The sequence below is a fragment of the Equus asinus genome, chromosome 5, assembly GCF_041296235.1.
Source record: "Equus asinus isolate D_3611 breed Donkey chromosome 5, EquAss-T2T_v2, whole genome shotgun sequence".
Taxonomy (NCBI): domain Eukaryota; kingdom Metazoa; phylum Chordata; class Mammalia; order Perissodactyla; family Equidae; genus Equus; species Equus asinus.
In genome coordinates this window covers 49,778,468-49,799,583 of record NC_091794.1, presented here as the reverse complement: position 1 = coordinate 49,799,583, position 21,116 = coordinate 49,778,468, and the positions used below count along the sequence as shown (strand labels likewise).

The window sequence follows — 21,116 nt, the reverse complement described above, 5'->3', positions numbered from 1 at the left end:
TAATCTTATCAGCTAGATAGGAGTATTTTTCCGAAGATTGAACATATGGGAGTAAATATGCATCTGTGCCTCTGGATATATAAAAATCAAAATAAGGCATAAGAAAGGAAGTTGGCATTTCTGGAATCTTGCAAAGCCGGTTTAATTTTATTATTGCTTGCAGCGTGGTATGGTATTACCTGTGAACTCTGCAGCAGATTCCAAGAGCACATTGATAAAATACTGAGTTCAACAATTGTATCTGGTGCTTACAAAGAGGGGTGTTTTTTGTAACCAAAAGCTTGGTGTAGCTAGTTTTCACAAGTGTTGGGAAAATACAAAAGATGTTCATTATGTTCAAGAATAATTCAAATAGTTCACAAAAAGTAGACTTATTTGTTAACGTATCTATTGGGTTCTTTTTAGAACTCCATCAGTGGCGAGAGATATTGATGATAAATCCAATGATGGCCGTGAACCCCTTATTGACAGCCTTGGGGCAGCAGAGGATCCCACTGGTTCCCTCACCATTTGAACCTCCAACTGTGGATAGGTATTTCTCTCCAATTTAATATTCTGGTCAAAGAAGTAAATGAATAATCAAGTTTTTGAACAATGTTAATCCCAGTGTTGTTTTATTGTCTAGTGTTATTTCAGGGAACTGTGGTTCAGCAACCCATGTCAAGATACTCTGCTGGCTGTACCTTCAACACACTTCCCATCACTTCCCCTTTGAGGAGTGCTTGACATATGTGTCACTCAGCAAATAGCTAACTAGCACTTACTATGTGACAAGCCTTGTGTGGCTGTAAACACTGGTGGAGTCTGCTCAGGCTGCCATAACAAAATACCACAGACTGCGGGGTTTGAACAACAGAAATTTATTTCTCATGATTCTCAAGGCTGAAAGTCCCAGATCAAGGTGCCAGCAGGGTTGGTTTCTGGTGAGACTTTTCTCCTTGACTTGCTGATGGCTGCCTTCTCCCTGTGTCTTCACAAGGCCTTTTTCTCTGTGTGCCTGCACTCCTGGGATCTCTTCCTCTGCTTAGAAGGAAACTAGTCTTATTGGATTAGGGCCCCACTCTTACGACCTCATTTAACCTTAATTAGCTCCTTAAAGGCCCCATCTCCAAATACTGTCACATTGGGAATTAGGACTTCAACATATGGATTTGGGGGTCGGGGGGGGGGACACAATTTAGTCCGTAACAATTGGGTCTCTGGATTTCCTATGATAGAACAGTTTTTTCTCTTCAATAAAAGTGAAATTATCAGTACTTACTTTGCACACTTTCTTCCCTTCTTTAGAGTATTTTGACATTCTGAGGAGAAAGTAAAATCCATTATTTATTTTGTTCATGGAGTGTGAACAATAAAGTTGGACTTCTAGAGATCACTGAAGTTTGGCAAAGAAATAGATTGTCTACCCAGGTAGTCAGACACTGAGCCAAAGTATGTCCATTCAATGAGAAAAGACTGTTGTGGCCAGAACGGTATGCTGGTCATGGAAAGTCATAGAGCAGTATTGATTTGACTAGATCTTTTTTTCCAGACATCTCTAAAGCTTTCCCTTCCTGCTTTCTCTGTTGCATTGTCAGCCGGGTCGATCCTTCCTTAGTAGGGTCCTTCCTCCTAATCTTTCTTACCATCTTTCTACTTAAACCAATAATAGAGACTAGAGACCTGCAAGAAGGAATGCAGGGCTTTGGTACTTCATTTGGGGAAGAGATGATAGAATCCCATATGGCAATAAAAAAATTTCACTGCCTATGCAACGGAAATTTTGTATAACTTCATCTTCATTTTATCTATCCTTGTATCTTTTTTCCCTAGGGATTTACTGCCTTCCACTGTAGCGCCCACTGACCCAAGACAGTTTTGTGTTCCTTCCCCATTTGGATCATCTAGTCTACCCAATACAAATATGCCGAACCTGCTGTCCAATCGTGTCTACTCAGGTAAGAGCAATAGATGGCTCCCCTCTGCGGAGCCCCAGTGAACTGGATGGCTGCATTAAACTTGTGCTCAAATTCACTGTTGATTTTGGAGGCAGAACTGCATGGTGGTTATCCTTGTAGTTTCTGCAGTTGCTACTTAGGTTTAAATCATGGTTCCACCACTGTGTGATCAGTTGCTTAACTCCTCCAATCATCACTTTACTGACGAATAACATGAAAATCTGCAATGTTGCTATCGGTCTCATCTTACACATGAGGAACTAATAAGGTCTTGAGGAGATGAGATCTGAGAGTTAAAGGGGCTTGGAGCTGTTTATATATTTCCTGATAGGTTGTAGTGAGGTCTTGCCTTTTATTCTGAGTAAGAGGGGAATCTTTCATGGACTTTCAAGAAAGGAGTGACATAGTCTGACATGTTTACCAGGACCACTCTGGCTGCTGTGTTGGGGACAAACTTGATAGGATCAAAGTTCTGGGTATAAACTGATGAAAGTTAATGTGCTATTAGAACAGTCAAAAGATTTTGATGGGCTGGCCCTGGGTGGTGACAGTAGAAATCCTAAGAATTGGTTGGAATCTGTAATTATTTTGAAGGTAGAAACAACAGAATTTTCTCACGGTTTAGATATGGGATGTGAAAGGAGAGGTGTTATGGATGACCTCAAAAATCAGGAAGGTAGAGTTACTATTTACTGAATTGAGGAAGACTGTGAGAGGAAGAGAGACCTTGGGGTGGGAGAGATATCACAGGCTCAGTTTTGCTCAGATTGCATTTGATATGCCTAGTAGACAATCAATGGGAGATGTCAAAAAAGCAGCTGAGGTTCAGGGCGGACTTCTGAGGACAGCCTGGAGATATAATTTTGGAAGTCATCAGCATATACGAGACTAGATGAGGTCATCTATAATGTGAGAATAGCTAATAGTTAAAAGGATGATCCCTGGCACATAACAACAGGGTCCAGAAGAAGAAGAGGAACAAGCAAGGGAGAAATAGAAGGGGCAACAGAACAGTGAGGTAGGAGGAAACCCAGGAGACTATGGAGGCCTGGGAGCCAACGGAAGAAAGTGTCTTAAGGAGAGAGTGAGCAACTGTGTCAAGTATGCCGTTCGTAGATAAAGTAAGACGAAGACCCAGAATATATGATTAGATTTAGCTATGTGGAGGTCACTGCTGATCTTAATAAGAGCAATTTCAGTACAGTGGTGTCAGTGAAAACATGACTGGTGGGGGCTCAAGAGACAATAGGAGGTGAGAATTTCCTGACGATATTGAAGATCAAGGTGATGCATCTTTTCTCCCCACAACTATATTCATGAGTTTCTGTTTGTCCCTGCTCCTCAATTCCAACAACTCTTAATAGATAGGAACAATGTGAGTGAAAATTCTGACACAAAAACAAATATGGTTGGTGCCAGGACCAGTGAAGACACTGGCCCGCCTGGATTTGAGCATGTTCCCTACCTCAGTGCATGGATCCACTGCAATGAGACTGGGCATCTAAGCAAAGACCAAGTCTGAAACTAGACACAGCCACTGGAGTGGTCCAAGGACCACAGAAGACAGGTCCAACAGCTATCCTGGATGGAAGCCCCATCTGGCAGCAAGAATCCAGTAAATCTATAGCCTAAGGTTATAGGCGACAGATAAATAGACCAGTGAAATATTTGCATTGCTGACTCTGAGTCCTCCTTAGTGATGAAGAATCCAGAAACTGCCAATATTTCGATACAAATAAACAGGTTGACCCCTTGTCCCAGGGACATAGGTGAGGTCTCCCACCTCAAGGCTGACCTGTAGGAGGGTAAGCAAGGGCAAGGTAGGGCCTCAGTCCCATGGAAACTGAGCTACTATGTAAGTTAGCAAAATAGAAACTAGGACAGAGATCTATTTCAAAAATTGGGATATTAGGTAAAGAGTGGATTATTACAACTGGACTAGCACTAAGTTGCATATTATCTTTGGGAAAGAGAAAAAAATTTGAAATAGGTTTGATGAGTCTAGGTTTCAGAGTCCTAAAATCCAGGTAATTAGAATTGCATCCTCTACACTGGACTTCTTATGCAGACTTTCTCCGCATCTTTGGGTGTTACGCCATGGGTTGGCAGTTTTATGCATGCCAGCTGTCTAAAGGAGAATATGTTGAAGCCATTGAACTATAAAAATATAGAGTGTTAGAGTTAGAAGGATTTTTAGAGGTCACCTCATCTAACCTTTGAATTTTACAAATGACAAAGAATCTCATTAAAAAAGATAGCTGTAATATGGCTTATGGCAAGATAGGTTATTATTATTAGGAGTTTAATGAGCTCTACTAACTTGGTACAAAGCAAATAAAAGAAACAATTCTAGACTTCATGATACTTACCCTGTTGCTGGGGAGAACAGATTTACATACGAAAAACTATCATTGAGGGTCTGCCCGTGGCCCAGTGGTTAAGTTTGTGCGCTCCGCTTGGACGGCCCGGGGTTTTTCGGGTTCGGATCCCGGGCGCGGACATGGCACTGCTCATCAGGCCATGCTGAGGTGGCGTCCCACACAGCACAACCAGAAGGACCTATAACTAGAATATACAACCATGTACTAGGGGAGCTTTGGAGAGAAGAAGCAACAAAAAAAAGAAGATTGGCAACAGTTGTTAGCGCAGGTGCCAATCTTTAAAAACAAGCAAAACTATCTTTGAACAAAACTATGTATACTAAGTACAATTTGTGTGTCTGTTATTGTTAGAGTGTGGTCTGCAGACCTGTGCGGGTCGTGAGGGGTTTGTACAATTAAATGCATAAATAGAGAGTAAGGGCTTAGAAACTGTTATAGCAATTTAACAAGGCAATTTTATGTCTGTTAATCTAGTAATTTTTAAAAATCATGCTTATATTTGTCCTTGTTCTCATTTCGGTTTTCGAAAAAATCATTTTATTGTATTTTTTAAAAGTTTCAATCCAGGATGGGTTGGAAATTTAAAAAGAAGAAAATGGTCCTGAACCGTAGATAGTTTGAGGAGCACCAGTAGACGCTAAGTGCATTAGGAGTCCAAAAAAAAAAAAAGATCGATGTAAGCATGAAGTTACCAGGCAAGGATAGAGCCTTGAATTCTGGCAATGCTGCTGCCATTATTTCAAGACTTTTTGGAAGGTTCACACAAACAAAGAATGTAATGCAGCCCGACTCCATTGAAATAGTTTTGGAAAAAGTCTTTACCTCAGATGCACCAAAAAGTCCACATAGAGAACTTTATATTTTATCCACTTAAGTCATTGCATTTATTTCCAGACATTTCAGTGCATCAAGAAGCACTGAGTTACTTTTTGTAAAAGATCAATTAATTCCTCTCATACCAAAAAAATTAAAAAGCTGTAGAGTTTTATTTCAAAAGCAACAGACGGAAAGATCATAGTTCGTTTCATCTTTTTTCCTTCTAAAGTATGGCAGGAAAACATCACCAATCATGAGACCCATACTTAAAGAAAAAAAATTATTCTTGTCATCATGCCATTAGCAAAGTGGCTCTAAAATGCTCAACGGCAATGATCTGATACTGTTTCCAACCTTGCGCTCAGCTGGTGGTTTTTTGCAGATACTGTCTTAAATCATTATATTTTATTTCATTATTTTCAAATGGATGCTGTTAATTTGTTTGTGGGGTGGGATGGTGGTTTTCTTTTTTAAGGTTGGGGCATTTTACCACCTGAATCCATAAAGGCAATCGCTAGAAGGAATGAGATGATTCAAAGGCAGCATATTGCCAGGTAACGTAGCAATGTTGTTTTATCTATTTTCTATGCATTCATTTGTTTGTTTATTCATTTGTTATATATACATATAAAATATATATATTCCTTTATATATACATGCATTCATTATATTTGCATAACGTTCTATTTGTATATATTGTTATGTTTGAGTGTGTATATATATATATATATACACACACACTGATTTTATACACACACACACTGATTACTTACAAAAAGTATTTCAGGAATATTACAAAGAGAAACATATACAAACATGTGCACAGTTTGGTTAAGGATGAAGCAAGGTTAGAAATTCCACAGTGAAGCTAAGTCCACAGATCATAATACCGTGTCAATGTCTCATAGTTAAAATGCCTAGCTGTGATTCCTCTGAAATTCATATTGGCATTTCTGTCTTAAATGACTTCAGTTCTGCCCAAAGATAGGAGCCAAGCTTGCCAACCCCCTTCAGACTACACCCTCAGAGCCCAGACAGTGCCGTGTCAGCCCAGCAGTGGCCTTCGGCTGTAGTGAAGCTCAGCAATAATGACTAGGGTATGGCTGGGGGTGGAGAGAAGGCATCAGTCAATCTTCTCACCGCTGAACCTTAACGGGTCCAGATGATGACCAATAAGCAAAGTAATGTAAGCAAAAACACCAACAAGTCCTCCCCCTCCCCCCACCCCTGCCACTAGCGTTAATTTGTAATAGTTGAGACTTGCATTGAACTTATTGTGTTTCTCGAGTTCCACTAAAACTGCAGGGTTTTATAAACCTCTTCCCAGAACTTTAGTTTCTTTGAGGATTAATCTCTGGCCAGAAACAACCCTGTCTTGCACTATCCCCACACTGGCTAAATGTGCCACGTCTATTAGAGGTAATGCTCTAAAGACTGGCCTTGGACGTCCATTGTGAGACTCAACCAAACTCTCCCCCCTCAGATCTTACTCCAAACTCTCTTTCCCGGTGGCTTTGTGGGGGATTTGTGTTTCCACCTAACAGACTTCAGGTAAGTAGTGCGAGGACTCACAGGAAAATCATAGGTGCTCATTTAGGGAAGGCAGAGGGCCATTAAAATTATATTTCTAATGGTTTTCTTGGGTTGTATAAAATATATTGTTTTGTTTTTAGGATGGAAATGGAAATGCATGCCATTTACCAGCAAAGGAGAATAGAAAAAGTTAATCCCAAGGGACTAGGGGGCATGGGGATACCATTCCTCTGTGGGTCCAGTATCCCAGCTGGCCCAGCCACCTACCATGGCAGAAGCATGCTCCCTGCCAGTGACCTGCATTTTCACAGAAGCACCCTGAGAAACCTTCAGGGAAACCCCATGCTAGTGACAACTGGTCCACGCTTTCTAGAGAGTTGGGGGCAGAAACGTCGTCATCTCAGGAGAGGTACAGGGAATCAGAAAGTTCTAGACAGTGACACTGAGAGTTCCAAAGGTCAAGCAGAAGAAAAAACCCTAGGCCAGACTCATGCGATTCCCTATGAAGAGGATGAGTACGCAAAAGACCCAGAAACTGAAGTTCTCAACAGTCAGAAGTCCAGCAAAACCAATGAAAAGCCAAGTACAGCTCTTGCCAACACCTGTGGAGAGCTGGAGTTCACCCAGAGAAAACCCTGGGGAGCTCATGGCACTTCCCTGGAAGCAAAGACCTGGGACAGTGACAAAGAGAAGCCTTCAGATCAAGTTTCTGCAGCCTGTGGTGAAAAGAATGAGGCTTGTCCTCCAGCTCCTCTGCCGTCTCTGCCAGGTAGCTGTCCAAAGGCCAATGGTCAATGGCAGATCCTCATGAACCACAGTTCATCAAGTCCATTACGTTATGACATAGTGAACTGTAACCATTGTGTTTCTTTTTATACTTCTTTTTCTTACTCCTATTTAGAATTACCTCTTCTTGAAGTCACTTTAATACGTTAGTTCCAATCACCCATGTCAGTGAAACTTGTCTCTATTTATAGATTGCTATACAGAGAATTTTCAGCAAAGCCTAGGAAGGTAAGTATGAGGAAGGATGGGAAAACCTACCAGAATTTTTAATTAGAATTTTAATTTAATGTACTGTTAATCTCTTCAACCCAAAATAGAGGGGCTTCTTGCTTAAAAGTATAAATTTTATTTCCTCTGTATTTAAATGCAGAAAAAAATAGACGATTAAACGGAAGCATTAACTTTCAGTGCCCATTACTGTTATGATACCTTCTAATCTAAAAGTATTGATGCACTACCCGCCCCCCCAAAAAAACCACACTGAATAGTTTTCTTGAACTTCTTTAGATAAAAATATTTTAAAACACAGGGATTTGGGAGTGTATATAATCTAATCATCATACCAACCGCTTCCCTTACGAAGTGTTAATTTGCCATTTTGATGAAAATGTAACTAAATTCTTGCATCACCTAGAGAGCGTGATAAACTACATAACGTCATGGAACATGGTAGTGTTAATCTGGAGAATGAAATCCACAGGGCGTTTCTGTTGGAATCTGAGAGGAGCTGGAGCAGTTCTGGGACTTGTTTATCTACATTAATGCTGTCAGTAAAGATCCTTCAGAGGAAGAAAAGAAAGGAGACAGCTAAGCTTTTCAGAAAACATCTCTCAGTAACTCAATATCTTTTAAGGAGTTTACATATAGATCTATATAAAAAGACTACTCCATGGTAACAGAACATCAGGAAATTAACGTAACTATACAGAAAACTGTGCCTTAGTCTCCCCCATTTCCTTGGAAATTTTATACCACCAAATAATTTCCTTTCCATTTTAAAGGAACACACTCACTGCTTACAACTGGGGAGAACCTGGCTTTGGATGAAGATATTCAGAAATGGACCGTGAATGACGTGCACAACTTCATTAGTGGCCTTCCAGGTTGCTCGGACTATGCTCAGGTGACTTAAAATTTAAGTATTTTCATAAAAGTAAGACACTTTGAAGTATATTTCCTTCATAATAAGTTCTGTCAAACTTGCATTTTGCCTTTACAGAGGATTCCTAATAACCTCCCCCTTTTTACATAATTGACTACCCTAGGAAAGGAGCCTCTGATTGGTGGAGCTTGGGTCGTGTGCCCCACCCCAGCTGCAGGGGAGGCTGGGAAAGCAGTGTTGGGTTTAGTTTCTCTTCCGTTAAGACTCCCAGAGGTGGAAGCTCTTCCCAAATTAGGAGATTCAGAGGTCAAACATCCGAAAACAATGAGAAGTGTCTACTACATTTCCTACTTGTCTGTATAATAAATATTTTTGGGGCACATACTTCTGTACTAGAAGTTTTAGGCTACTCATAATAGGTAACAGAAATATATACTTTATTCTAAAGGACACGAAGGTAATAGATCTGAAAAGTAGAAATTAACTATTTTTAAATTCTATATGCTGGGGCAGTGTACAAAAAAGCATACACACCTATAATTCAATCTGGTAGATAAATACTATTTTTTAAATTATAATGAACTGTCAGGACAGTTGGGAAGAAGACTAGTTTTACTTGTATGGGAAAACTGGTAACAAAAATCATGGTTTGGCAACTTTTTGAAATTTATGTCAACGTTACATTTTCATGTGTATAGTTTACTTTCTCAAGTGAGTTAATAACACAGTTCCAAGCAAGACCGTGCCTGTTAACTCTGGTGTCATTATCTTAGGCTTATAAATTAAAGGAAAAGAAAGCAAGGAGAGGGCATTACGATTTAACAACATCACAATTAACTGATGTTTTCAAATCTTGATTTTGTAATAATATTTTCCTTTGGTGCAATGCTGTCAATTCTTTTTTTCTTTCTTTTTTTGTTCTGTTTATGGGACTTATGAAAAAATTCTATAGAGGGTAGTAATTAAGAGGATGGCTTATGAAACCAGAAAGTACAAGTTCAAATTCGAGCTTTTCTACTTTCTGGACATGTGACCTAGAACACGTTGCCTCCCTTCTCTGTGCCTCAGTTTTATCGTCTGTAAAGTGGGGATAACAGTATAATACATTCTCAGAGGATTGCTGTAAGCTATAAAGAGTGCCTGGCACCTTGCAAGTACGCAATAAATGCTAATTTCATTATTATATCAGAGGCTCTTAGAGAGAGCAGGACCTCAATTTACTTTTGAAGCAAGTTGTATTCCTCAAGTCACCCTCTTTGTCTTTTTGCATACCTGATAAAAATTTTTGTCCTATTCTCTCCTATTCAATAAGTATAACTATATTATTAGTCATTAACCGTGGGTCAATCGCTTTTTAAATTTATCCATGCCGTTTTCAAATACCCATCAACTACCAGTACAATGAAGTTACCAAATTCTGATAACAGCCAGAAACAAGCAACCCTGTGTATAATGAACGTGTAAGTGCTGACTTCTGATGGATAGAATCTGTTTCCACTGTCATTATTCCTAATCAGTCAGTGATCCAGAGTCATAACAGTGCAGTTTATAATAACCACTCTTGTAGTAAATAATATGACATGCATTTCATACTTTATCATCCCAAACATCCTCTTGTGGGTACACAGAAGTCACATAAACACGAATACCCCAAACTTTGCTGACTCATTATCTCTCACCAACAGGATGTCAGTGCTCCCGTCCCCGCCACAAGAAGGGGTACAATTATTTCTAGGTGTTTCTCAAATATGTTTACGATCAAGTCCTGCTCTTGTTTCCTTGTTAAAGTCTGTTCCCTCCCAGTGACTGCTGGTGAGATCAACTTCCAGAATGCCACTGCTTTGCTGGGCACGACCCCGCCGTGCTCAGTGACAGTGTTCTGTGGAGAAATGGTGGAACCCCCGGACGCGCCTGGGTACAGGGTACCTGTACCTGAAGCAGCACAGCTTGTGCACAACTCTCACAAGGACACTTGTGTAAAATGTTCCAGTCGGTTTTTACTCACAGCCCCTGCAACTAGTCAGGGTTACACTCACCGTCTCCCCCCACCCACTCCAGTCCTCTTCTTCCTCACCTCTGTCTTAAGTGCCTACTCAGCAACCTCCCACCACCTGCCTCCTATAAGTAGAAAAAGAAATTAGGAAAAAAGAAACACAACTAAAACCCAAAGGCCCCATGCAAATGAACTCTTTTAAATAGATGTAGAGAGAAGGTTGGTGGCTCAACTGTTTAGGGACATCCAAGAGACCCTGCAACACATTTTGCTTGTTCTAAGTAAATATCTAGTTCAAAGAACACGGCAGATAAAATATTCTCACTTTAAAAATAACTGAAATTACTAAAAATATGTGCACATTTATCTGGTGCTCTTGACCTAAACTGTTCTTGTGAGAACGAATGGGGAGGGACATCTTCTGAGTGACAGTGGCATGTTCTGCATCTTTGCCTCAGGCCCAGGGTCATTCACCGTGGCTGGGTGTTAGGCCCTCACACATTTCAGGCCCTGGCTGCCAACCTACCTCCGCCTGAAAATGTAGCCCTGTGATGTCTCCTTCTTTGGATGCTCATTCACGGTCCCTTCACTGCTCAGTGGAATCTCTACAAAGGAAAGAGAAATGAAGCAAAATTTCTACCACTAATATACTTAACTATTTTCATCAGTACTACTCTTTCTGAATGGCAATGCAATTAAGCAGACAAAATCCTGGATCAGAATCATAAACTATATGTTATTTTACAAGTTCTCCAACTGGCAAGCTGTGCTTCTTGGGCAACTCCACTTTTGCTACATTAGTTCTCTCATTTATGAAAGATCATAATAATAATGCCTACTCTTTGTTGGGCACAGACTATATGCCAGACACTGTACTAGGCACATTGTTTAGACTATGTTCTAAATTTAATTTATACCATAATTCTACAAAGAAGATATTAACCCTATTTTGCAGCTGAGTAAAACTGAGCATCAAGGTAGTTAAGAGAATGAATACTTGAAAAATGTGTATGTGACCACAAATCTAGCTCTTTCCATTGTAATTACTCTACACTGAGGATATTGGGCCATATGCTTTCAGTATCTGGGCCCCTAGGAGTTCTCAAAGGTGGTAAAAGGGATCCTTAAGTTATTCTTGATATTTCAAAAAATCTAAGCTAAATCATACAGTTCCCCAAGGCTATAAGCCTAACCCAAAGTCAACTTTTTTTGCTTTAGCCCAAAGTAAGTTAATTGATATTAGCCACTCTATGATTTACTTAATTAAAATAGGAAAAGAAATACTTAACAAATGTAGTTTGTGAACAACTAGAATCTATTAGAACACAAAGTTCCTGATACAGAAACTTCCCAAGAAGATTCTATCTTTCAGCCAGTTCTGAGGCATACCTTCCAAGGCATGGAACACATAGTGGAAACAAGACAAATATGGTTCTTCTTCTCATGAAGTTTATAGTCCAGAAGAAGGACACCAGGAAAGGATTCCAAATCAGTGTGACCATGCTGAAAGGGCAAGTTCGGAAATGGCGGGAACACAGAGGAGGGCCTCATGGCTTCCTGAAGGAAGAGCCATCAAAAGTGAGATCAGACAGAGAGAAGTTTACCAGCTGAGGGGATGTTAGGTGAGACGGAGGCAAAGGAGCAATTTCTAAGCAAGGACCAGGAGCCAGAGAGAATTTAGCACAGTTGGGATTATAAGAGTAGTTCCCAGTGGCCAGAGGGCCAGGGCCAAGGTGGGAGAGATGAGGATGGCAAGACAGGAGACTGGAGTGGGAGAAGGGGCCTTGAAGATCCAGTGAAGGATTATGACTTTATCCTGGAGGCAGTGAAGGCTTTAAGCAGGAGTGGCATGATTAGCTTTATAATTCAGATAGGTCGCTTAGGTTGCTTCTGTGAAGATAAGTTAAAGGGGACAAGACTAATGGGGAAGCCTCCTCAGATGAGCAATAATGGAGTTTGATCCAGGGTAGGGGCAGTGGGATGGGCAGATAAGAACACTATCTAAGTGACAGAATTGGCATGATTCAGCTTCTAAGTTAAAGGTGTACATTAAGGAGGCTTCAGTATCTAGAGACACCTACTGAAGCCAAGACAGAGACTGAGATGAATAGGGAAGATCAAAGAGAACCTGGGTCAGAAGCCTAAGGAATCCTAACACATAAGGATGAACAAAGAAACAGTAGTCACAAAGGTGACTGCCAAAGAGAGGGCAGAGGGTACCCAGGAGGGAGAAGCCTCATGTGGGTAAGGGGAGAGCATTTTTCATGAAGGAGCAGTCAACAATGTCAAATGCAATCAGGAGCATAAGAAATATGAGGACCGAAAAATATCCATGTGTTTGGTAACAATGGAGACCAGGGACCCAGAGGAGAGCAGGTTTAATGGACTGGGAAGGGTGGAAGTCAGACTCCTTGAGACAGGACTGACTGCAAAGTAAGAACGTGGAAACAGGGAGCATGAGAAAAAGGGCTGGGAAGGGCATGAGAGACATGGGGCAGTATCTAGAGACGGAGTGAGGAAGCATGTGTGTATTTTCATTATTATTGCTTATTTAATGATGGTGGAAGCTTGCTTAAATGCCAATGGGAAAGAGCCAGCTGAGGAGGAGAGACCGACAACGAGAAAAGGGATCACCTATCGAGTGGAGCCCCAAGGTGGGAGAAGGGAGGACCCACAGCCTACGTGGAGAGATTGCTTTTAAACAATGAGGGGCCTCTCTTCCACCATATCAGGACAGAGGGAGAAAATGTCGATTTTTAGGTTTGTTGGGCAGAATTAGAGGAAGTTCTTATCTACTGGTTTCTTTTTTTTTTAAATTAGGAAGTTATATGATCTGCTGAAAATGAGAGAGGATTCTGGGGGGGTCTGAAGTCTGAGGAGTGGGAATAAAGCTTGAAACAGAAAGAAGAGAAAGCTCATCAGTAACTATAGGATAGCCAGGCAGGTTGAAGTTGGAGATCATGAACTGATGGCACTATCAATCTGCGCAGTCTTTTCTGCCCATCTCTACCAGCCTGGAACGTTTGTCCACCAGCAGGTTTCCTAGTTTCTGGAAGAAAGGAAGGCATGCTCACATCCACTGCACAGTCAGAGCAAACAGGCCCTGCTGGAAAGTTCCAGCATGACAGCTCTCACCTGCATTTCCTCTCCTCCCTTTACCGTTCGTGTAAGGCAGTGGACGGAGGGCACAGCACCTAGAAATGTGAGAGATGAAATTTGTTTGCAATGGTTTTTACCCACATCCCTTTACTCAGACTATTGGCCCACTCGCCGATTTGTCCAGCAATGTTTATTGCATGTCTTCTGCTGTGTGCCAGCCACTGTGTTTGCGTACACTGGCAAAGAAGGCATGGCCCTGACCTCAAATAATAACTATTCCAGGTTGAAACTTGGTTCTATAAACAGAGAATTATCACTCCAAAGGTTGTTAAAGAACACAAACAATGTGCTGCTGGAGCACAGAAGAGAGAATAACTGAAAATAAGAAATTTTACCAATTTGTACGTCATCCTCAAGCAATCTTAATGTTTCCTCCAAAACTAAAATATCTATGTAGAAAACTAGAATTTTTTTTAAAAGGCATTTAGACAAAGTTAACACCTTTTGTATTTAATAAGGTATTTAAAGATCATGCAATTGATGGAGAAACTTTGCCATTACTCACAGAGGAGCATCTTCGAAGCACCATGGGATTAAAGCTCGGGCCAGCACTGAAGATCCAGTCGCAGGTAGGAGATTTTTCATAACTAAATATACATTAATGGTCTTAAACTTAAGAGAAATGTGTTACTTTTATCTTGTCGTAATATGAATAATACCTATTTAACCTCTTTATTAAGAGTTTCTCCTCTGTGGGTGGGGACATGATAGAAGTGGAGGAACCTGAAAACATTTGATGGGGCAGTGGTACTCATTCCTAGGTGTAGTTGGGAAGACACAAGTGTGCTGGTAAATGTTTAACAACCAGCTCTCTTTAAAAACAAAAATGAACCCTGATTTGTAGCATTTGTCCATTTCTGTAGTGTAAATACTCCCAGCGTGGCTGACAAACTCCTAATGTAACGTCACTGAAGACAGAAGTGGGAAGAGATGCCCAGCAGCACCCCGTTTGAGAGTATTTTCACCGTATGGCTAGAACAGGTGTAAACAACCTCAACAGCAGAGATAATAATAATAGTAAAGCAATTAGGTAGAAACAATTAATAAGTGATAAGTTTGGTTATTTATTACTTTAGTTTTCAATATAGCGTATTTAACTGTAAGTTCATATAATTTAATTTTTAGTATTGGCATGTTTAACAACTGGCTTGCAGATTTCCTAAAAATTTAACAACTGGTGCTCAAGGGCAGGAATGAGCCAGCTCCAGCACACCACTTCTCATCACCTCCACTGCTTCATTCTGGACTAAGGCACCATCATCTCTTATTAGATTACTGCATCAGCCTTCTAACTCTTCTCCTTGCTCTGCCCTTGCCTAGCCAGAGCCTATTCACAAAGCAGTAAAGAAGGATCCTTTGAATACATAAGACAGATCATGTCACTCTTCTGCTCAAAAGTCTGCAAGAGCCGCCTGTTGCCTTCAGAGTAAAAGTCAAAGTCCTAAATTATTTGCACTCCTTCTCACCCACCACCACCCTTACCTTCTTCACCTCATCTTCCACTTCTCTCCCCTTCGATTCCTGCTTTTGCCCACTTGCCCCTGGATGCTACTTGAACATCAAGGCTTGCTCCACCTTAGGCCATTCCTTCTGCCTGGGATGCTCTTGCCCCTGACAGCATCCTGCTTTGCTCCCTCATCTCTTTCATCTTTGCTCTACTCTACCTTCTCAATGAGGCTCACAGGGTTCACTTTATTTAAAATAGCATGCAGCCCAGCCCCCCATACATCCTATTGCTATCCCTGTTTCTGCTCTTCTCTTTTTCCCCATAGCACCTACCACCTTCAATCATACCATGTAGTTTACTTATTCGTTATATTCATGTCTATTGTTGATTTCCCCTTGCCCCTACTAGAATGTAAGCTCCCTGAGAGCAGAGATCTTTATCTGTTTTGTTGACTGATGTATCCTTAGAAATGCCCATAGACCCATAATAGGCAGTAATTATCTGTTGAAAGAATGAGATTCCTGAAAGTGAAACTAAAAAGCATCAACTAATTCTTCCCAGAATTTATACAGGACTCTATCCATTTATAATACATGTTTATGCCAGCAGTTGAGATTTCAAAATGTCCTTCAAAAACCATTTTTATTTGCCCAAAATGTTTAGGGGTAAAGAAGTTATTTCTAGTGCAAATACTTTAATGTTTCCATTGGTATTCTTTTTTCCAGCTTCTTATTCTGGAATAATTTTAGATACAGAAAAGTTGCAAAGGTAGTACAGAGAATTCATTCAGCTTTTCCTAATGTTAACAGCTTACATAACGTGGTACATTTGTCAAAACTAAGAAATTAGCATTGGTACAATATGGCATTCACTTTTAAACAACTTATTTTTTTTAGTGAGGATACTATATATCTTGGTATACTTACAATGACACTGCATGGATTTTTCTCAAATCAAATTTTCTTTGGCTTTGATTTATCACGTTGGCTTTTTTTCTTTTTCTTTTTTTTTTATCCTTATAATGTGGCCAACTCCAAGTCATTCTTAATTCCTCCTCACTTGCTGCTAGTGTTACCCTCTATACCATTTTCACAAGGCTGTCGTCATTTCCTGTGCTCCCATCTGATATGTGTAAGTGCCTCCAGGAAGCCCAATTGGGTTGATACATCCCAGGCTCCATTTACCAGCGTAACAGGACAGGACTCCCACTGAAGCTTGGGGGACAGTCCAGCTGATGCCAGATGTTTAACCAAACAGAACAGTTCTAGAGTCCTTGGGAATTTCTGGGGATCCAGTTGAAGCAGTAGAATTGGAAGGTTCTGAGTAACATCTGACAGACCCAGAGGTGAGCAGGCAGGAGTTCATCAGTAGGTAAGATAAGAAAGTCTCAATCTCCAAAATGGGAATCAAGGGCAAAATTCCACGTTAGTGAGCCCTGCCAAGAAGAAGGAAACCCACCCTCCAGAGCAGAAACTTAGAAGTTGGGCCAGAACTTGGCACACAAGGAAAGGGGCAGGAGAAGAAGAAGTTATTGGAATTTGAGAACTCAGATAGTCCCAGAATGAAGGAAGCTGAGTTTGAGCTGTGATGATGTGAACAACACAGAAATCTTCCAGGTCCCATTTAGGGTCAGGTTTGTAGAGAAGGCCAGTGGTTAGTACAGAGACACCAAGTCCCAGAGCAGCCTCGTTTATGTCTCAGCACTAAGCCAACTGAAAGCCAGCTGTGTGCTGAGGTTGCCTAAAGAATCCCAGCCTCCGCCAGGAGAAGGACCGGCTGGGTGTTGGTGGAGGTGGAGTGGGTCTCTGTGGGACCTATTGTGGGACCTCCTGTGGGACCGTTGGAAAAAGGAGAGGTGGAGTGAACTCAGAGGGAAATAATTGTGTGTACAGATGAAACACGGCAGAACCAGGAATGGCATTTGGAAAGTTACTACCACTTCGATATCTAGTTTTTCAGCAGTAAACACTGTATGATTCTGAGAGAAAGAAAAAGCCCACCACATCCTAGAATCAAGTCCCCCGCAACTATACAGATGCCTTGTGCCTGAAATTACCTCAGCATCCCTGCCACCCGTGGCTAAGCAGAGTACCTTAGGTTATTGAAAGTATTCATAGACTTAATTACTCTCATTATTTTGTCTTCAAAGGTATCTCAGCATGTGGAAAGTATGTTCTACAAGAAAAGTCTTTCACTTCCTGCCCATACAAGACAAGCATTTGATCAACCAGCAGATACATTCCCTGTTTTGGATTCTAATTCCTGGGGTGATACGTTTGACATGCCTTGTTCCAAAGATATAATAATTCCTAAGGGAACTGAGCGAGATAGTATGAGAAATTAAAACCCTCGAAAAGCATGAACAGTCTTAATCAGTTTTCCAAAGCGTCTAGGATACTCTGAAGGGTGTTTGAGGTTTTCCCGGGACCAGACGGAGGCTGAGAGGAAGAGAAAGCCAGCCCTCCCAGAGCTGTCTTGGAGGAGGCCTTGCCCAAGAGGCTTCCTGAAGTGACCTCAGCACAAAGTGGCTGGAGGCGTATCCTTGGAAACAAATGCTAAACGAAGGAGAGAATTTGCAAACATCAAAAAAGCTACAGTCGGATGTTTCCATGAGGAAATCTATGAAGCCAAAAGAGACGATACTGAAAAAAAGAGCTCCTTACCTCTTTTCACTCATTTCCCATCCCTCAAACCAGAAAGAGACAAAGGTAACCCAGTGGAGTGAGAAGAAGGATGAAGAGAAAGTGGAAAAGTACAAAGCAGAGAAATAAAGAAGCTGACCACAGGCTCCACCTCATCTAGTTACAGGCTTCCAGGCTGGAGGAGGCCCACGCGAGGGAAGGGCAGAAGCTTTAACCTTAAAATTCAGTGTCTGACTCTTACTTGGCATTTTCTTTCTGATGTGAAACTATGTTATGACTAAAAATAACTGGAGGACTCATTATCTGAGAGGGAGGTGAAAAGTCATAGTACCCACCTCATGTTTCACCCAAGCGCTGGGGCAGCCTTATCTCTGCAAAGCAGGTTTGAATTGGCAAGATGGAAGGGAGAGGATTAAAGTGGCTTTCTGCTCGTACTCTGTGGAGTATGACTTTTTTCAACTTCACATTAACAGGAAGCCTCTGAAAAGATACGCAAGAAACTGAGGAGAGTTTGCTGAAGGAGAGGACTGGGTGACAGGCGTGCAAGGGAGACTCACTACATGCCCTCTTGTACATTTTGAATTTCTAGCTATGAGAATGTATTTTCCGTTTTAAAAATTGATATCTAAAATAAAGAAACTGTACTAAGCAGACTCTAAGATGGCCCCCAATGATCCCTGCTTCCTGGTGTCCATGGCCTTGTGTAATCCCCTCTCCTTTTGGGAGAGCTGAATGTATTGTCTCTTTTCTAATGAACAGAATATGACAGATGTGATGGGATGTCACTTCTGCGGTTTCTATCTGGGGTGCCGTCTCTCACTGTCTTTGGAATCCTTGCTCTCGGAGAAGCCAGCTTCGATGTCTCCAGGCAGCCCTGTGGAGAGCTCTGCGTGACTGAACTTGGAAAGGAATTTTCTGAGGCCTGCCAACAGCCACATGAGGGAACTTGAAGGTGGCTCCTCCCTGAGTCAAGCCTTGAGATGACCATACAGCTCCTGTCTACAACTTAATGGCAGCCCTGAGCCTGAGGGCCCCCAGCAAAGCCGCTCCTGAATTCCTGACCCACAGAAACTGGGAGATAAGAAATATGTGTTGTCTTTAGTCACCAGGTTTTGGAATAATTTGTTTCACAGCAATAGATAACTAAAAAAATAAATTGCATCCATAAACATATATAGCATGCTACCCACATTCACTTTTTGATTTGGAAGGTGAGTTTTGAAGTCATGTCCCCATAAACCATGCTAATTTAGTGGAGCTTTGCTTTCTTTCACTTTTAATGTGAAAACAGCAGAGGGTTTTTTCTGACATAAAATTATATTATACGGTCAAATATGCTTGTGACTTGCTAGTTTACTCTCTTTGGAGAGAGAGAGAAAGAGAAATAATTCCTCCAAATTTCAATTTTTATTTATTCATTTATTTTTGGTGAGGAAGATTGGCCCTGAGCTAACATCTGTTGCCAATCTTCCTTTTCTTTTTCTCCCCAAAGCCCCAGTACATAGTTGTATATCTTAGTTGTAGGTCACTCTAGTTCTTCTATGTGGGATGCCACCACAGCATGGCTTTGATGAGCAGTGAGTGGGTCCGCACCTGGGATCTGAACCAGCAAACCCCGGGCCACTGAAGCAAAGTGCATGAACCTAACCACTTGGCCACTGGGCTGGCCCCCAAATTTCAAAATTTTAAGAAGTTTTGTCACAAGACCTTTCCCCTGCTATAATTTCCAGCAGGCAGAAGTTTCACAAGATGCCAGGTGTGAGGTAACAGGTGTTATGGTAGGAGGTAAAAAGAAAAGCTAGCTAATATTTTTAGTGGCAAAGGGATCACGTGGTTCAACCCATATGCTGACTTTTGAGTTTCTTATCCCTGTGAAAAGAGTCAATGGAGTTGGGGACTGATTCACCTGAACAGATGCATCTCAACATTGCTCTAAAGAAAATGTTCTGATCTGCCATGCTGGCATGTGCTATCACCAAGAAAAGCACTGGGCTTAATTTTAGATCCAGGCATAAAAAAAGAACCAGGGGACACGTGGAAAGGAGGCTCTCCCCAGCTCTCGGCATGCTTCACCGGAAGAAAAGGAGACTGAAATTGCTTGTGCATACTAAAATCGTTTTCTTTCCAGATTAATGGCTCCAGGATACCTTCTAACAAAAGACTCATTTGAGTAACAGAAATTATTTGGGAGGCTGAAAATTTTACTTATGTTATCATGTAGAAATAGTTTTTAACTTTTCTGCAAATGCTAATTTAGTCTTGAGCATACCCTAGATCCTTTCTGAGAATAAAACCACAATAGCAACCAAAAAGTCCTCTCTTATGTTTGAAAACCAATCACAATAAGGTTTGTTTGCTAAATAGGGTCTTCCGACTTACGAAATATTCTATTTATACAGACTGAATGAACATCCATATAATGGAGCACTATACAACTCTTTCATCTAGAGAAGTAGTACAGCTATTAAACAGTAATAATAGAATTCGAATATCACCATTTTGCACCCCTGAAAAATAAAGGACCTAGACAATGATCATAAATGGCTGCTAACATCAAAAGAAGAAAAACAACCAGACATTATATACCTCCTGATGGAAGTTCATGACACCCCATATGAAGTAGTCTTACCAAAAAAAAAAAAATTACCCAGTATCTAATTAAATCTCTAGATCCCAAAACCAATTTACAGGAAATTCAGAGGACAGAGAAACATGTTAAACATCACCACAGTTATGGAAATAGCAAAATCTGGATTGTGGGAAACTATATGGTAGAAATGACCTGAGTTTCTTCAACAAACAAATTACAAGGAAAAACAAGAGAGAAGGAAAAGGAAAACCAATAGATTAAAAGATATTAAAGATTCAAATCACGCAGATGTCAAAGTTTTGGAAACAAGTAGTAACGATGGTTGTGTAACACTGTAAATGTAATTAATGCCAGTGAATTGTACACTTAAAAATAGCAAATTTATGTTATATATATTTTACCACAATAAAATTTTTTTTTAAAGATTCAAATCACTCAATACAATTCCTTGGATCCCTACTGAATACACTGTAAAAAAAAATAGATGAAACAATTGGAGAAATTTGAACACAACTGGGAATTTCAATGTTATTAAAGAGTTATTGCCCTTTTTAGGAATGGTAACAGTCTTGTGAAGCTGACTTCAATAGACTGCATCAAATGGCCTCCCCTCCCTCTGGGTTCCACTTGAGTTTGGCCAGTGGGAACCACCAACAGGAGAGCAAGGAATGGGAGGAAAGAGAGGCCAGAGTATTTATTCCTTGGGTTCCTTCCAGGCCAGGCTGCTTCC

General features: G+C 40.9%; 1 protein-coding gene across 1 annotated transcript; it reads left to right on the top strand.

Moving 5' to 3' along the window:
• Positions 1-1,735: 1,735 nt before the first annotated feature.
• On the top strand, positions 1,736-20,779 carry SAMD7 (sterile alpha motif domain containing 7; the record flags this gene model as incomplete). The annotated part of the gene is made up of 6 exons (XM_014846488.3): positions 1,736-1,937; positions 5,610-5,688; positions 6,808-7,436; positions 8,455-8,576; positions 14,166-14,276; positions 17,304-20,779. Coding segments are annotated over 6 exons (1,338 nt in total), but the record flags the coding sequence as incomplete, so codon positions are not given.
• Between the last annotated feature and the right edge of the window lie 337 nt (positions 20,780-21,116).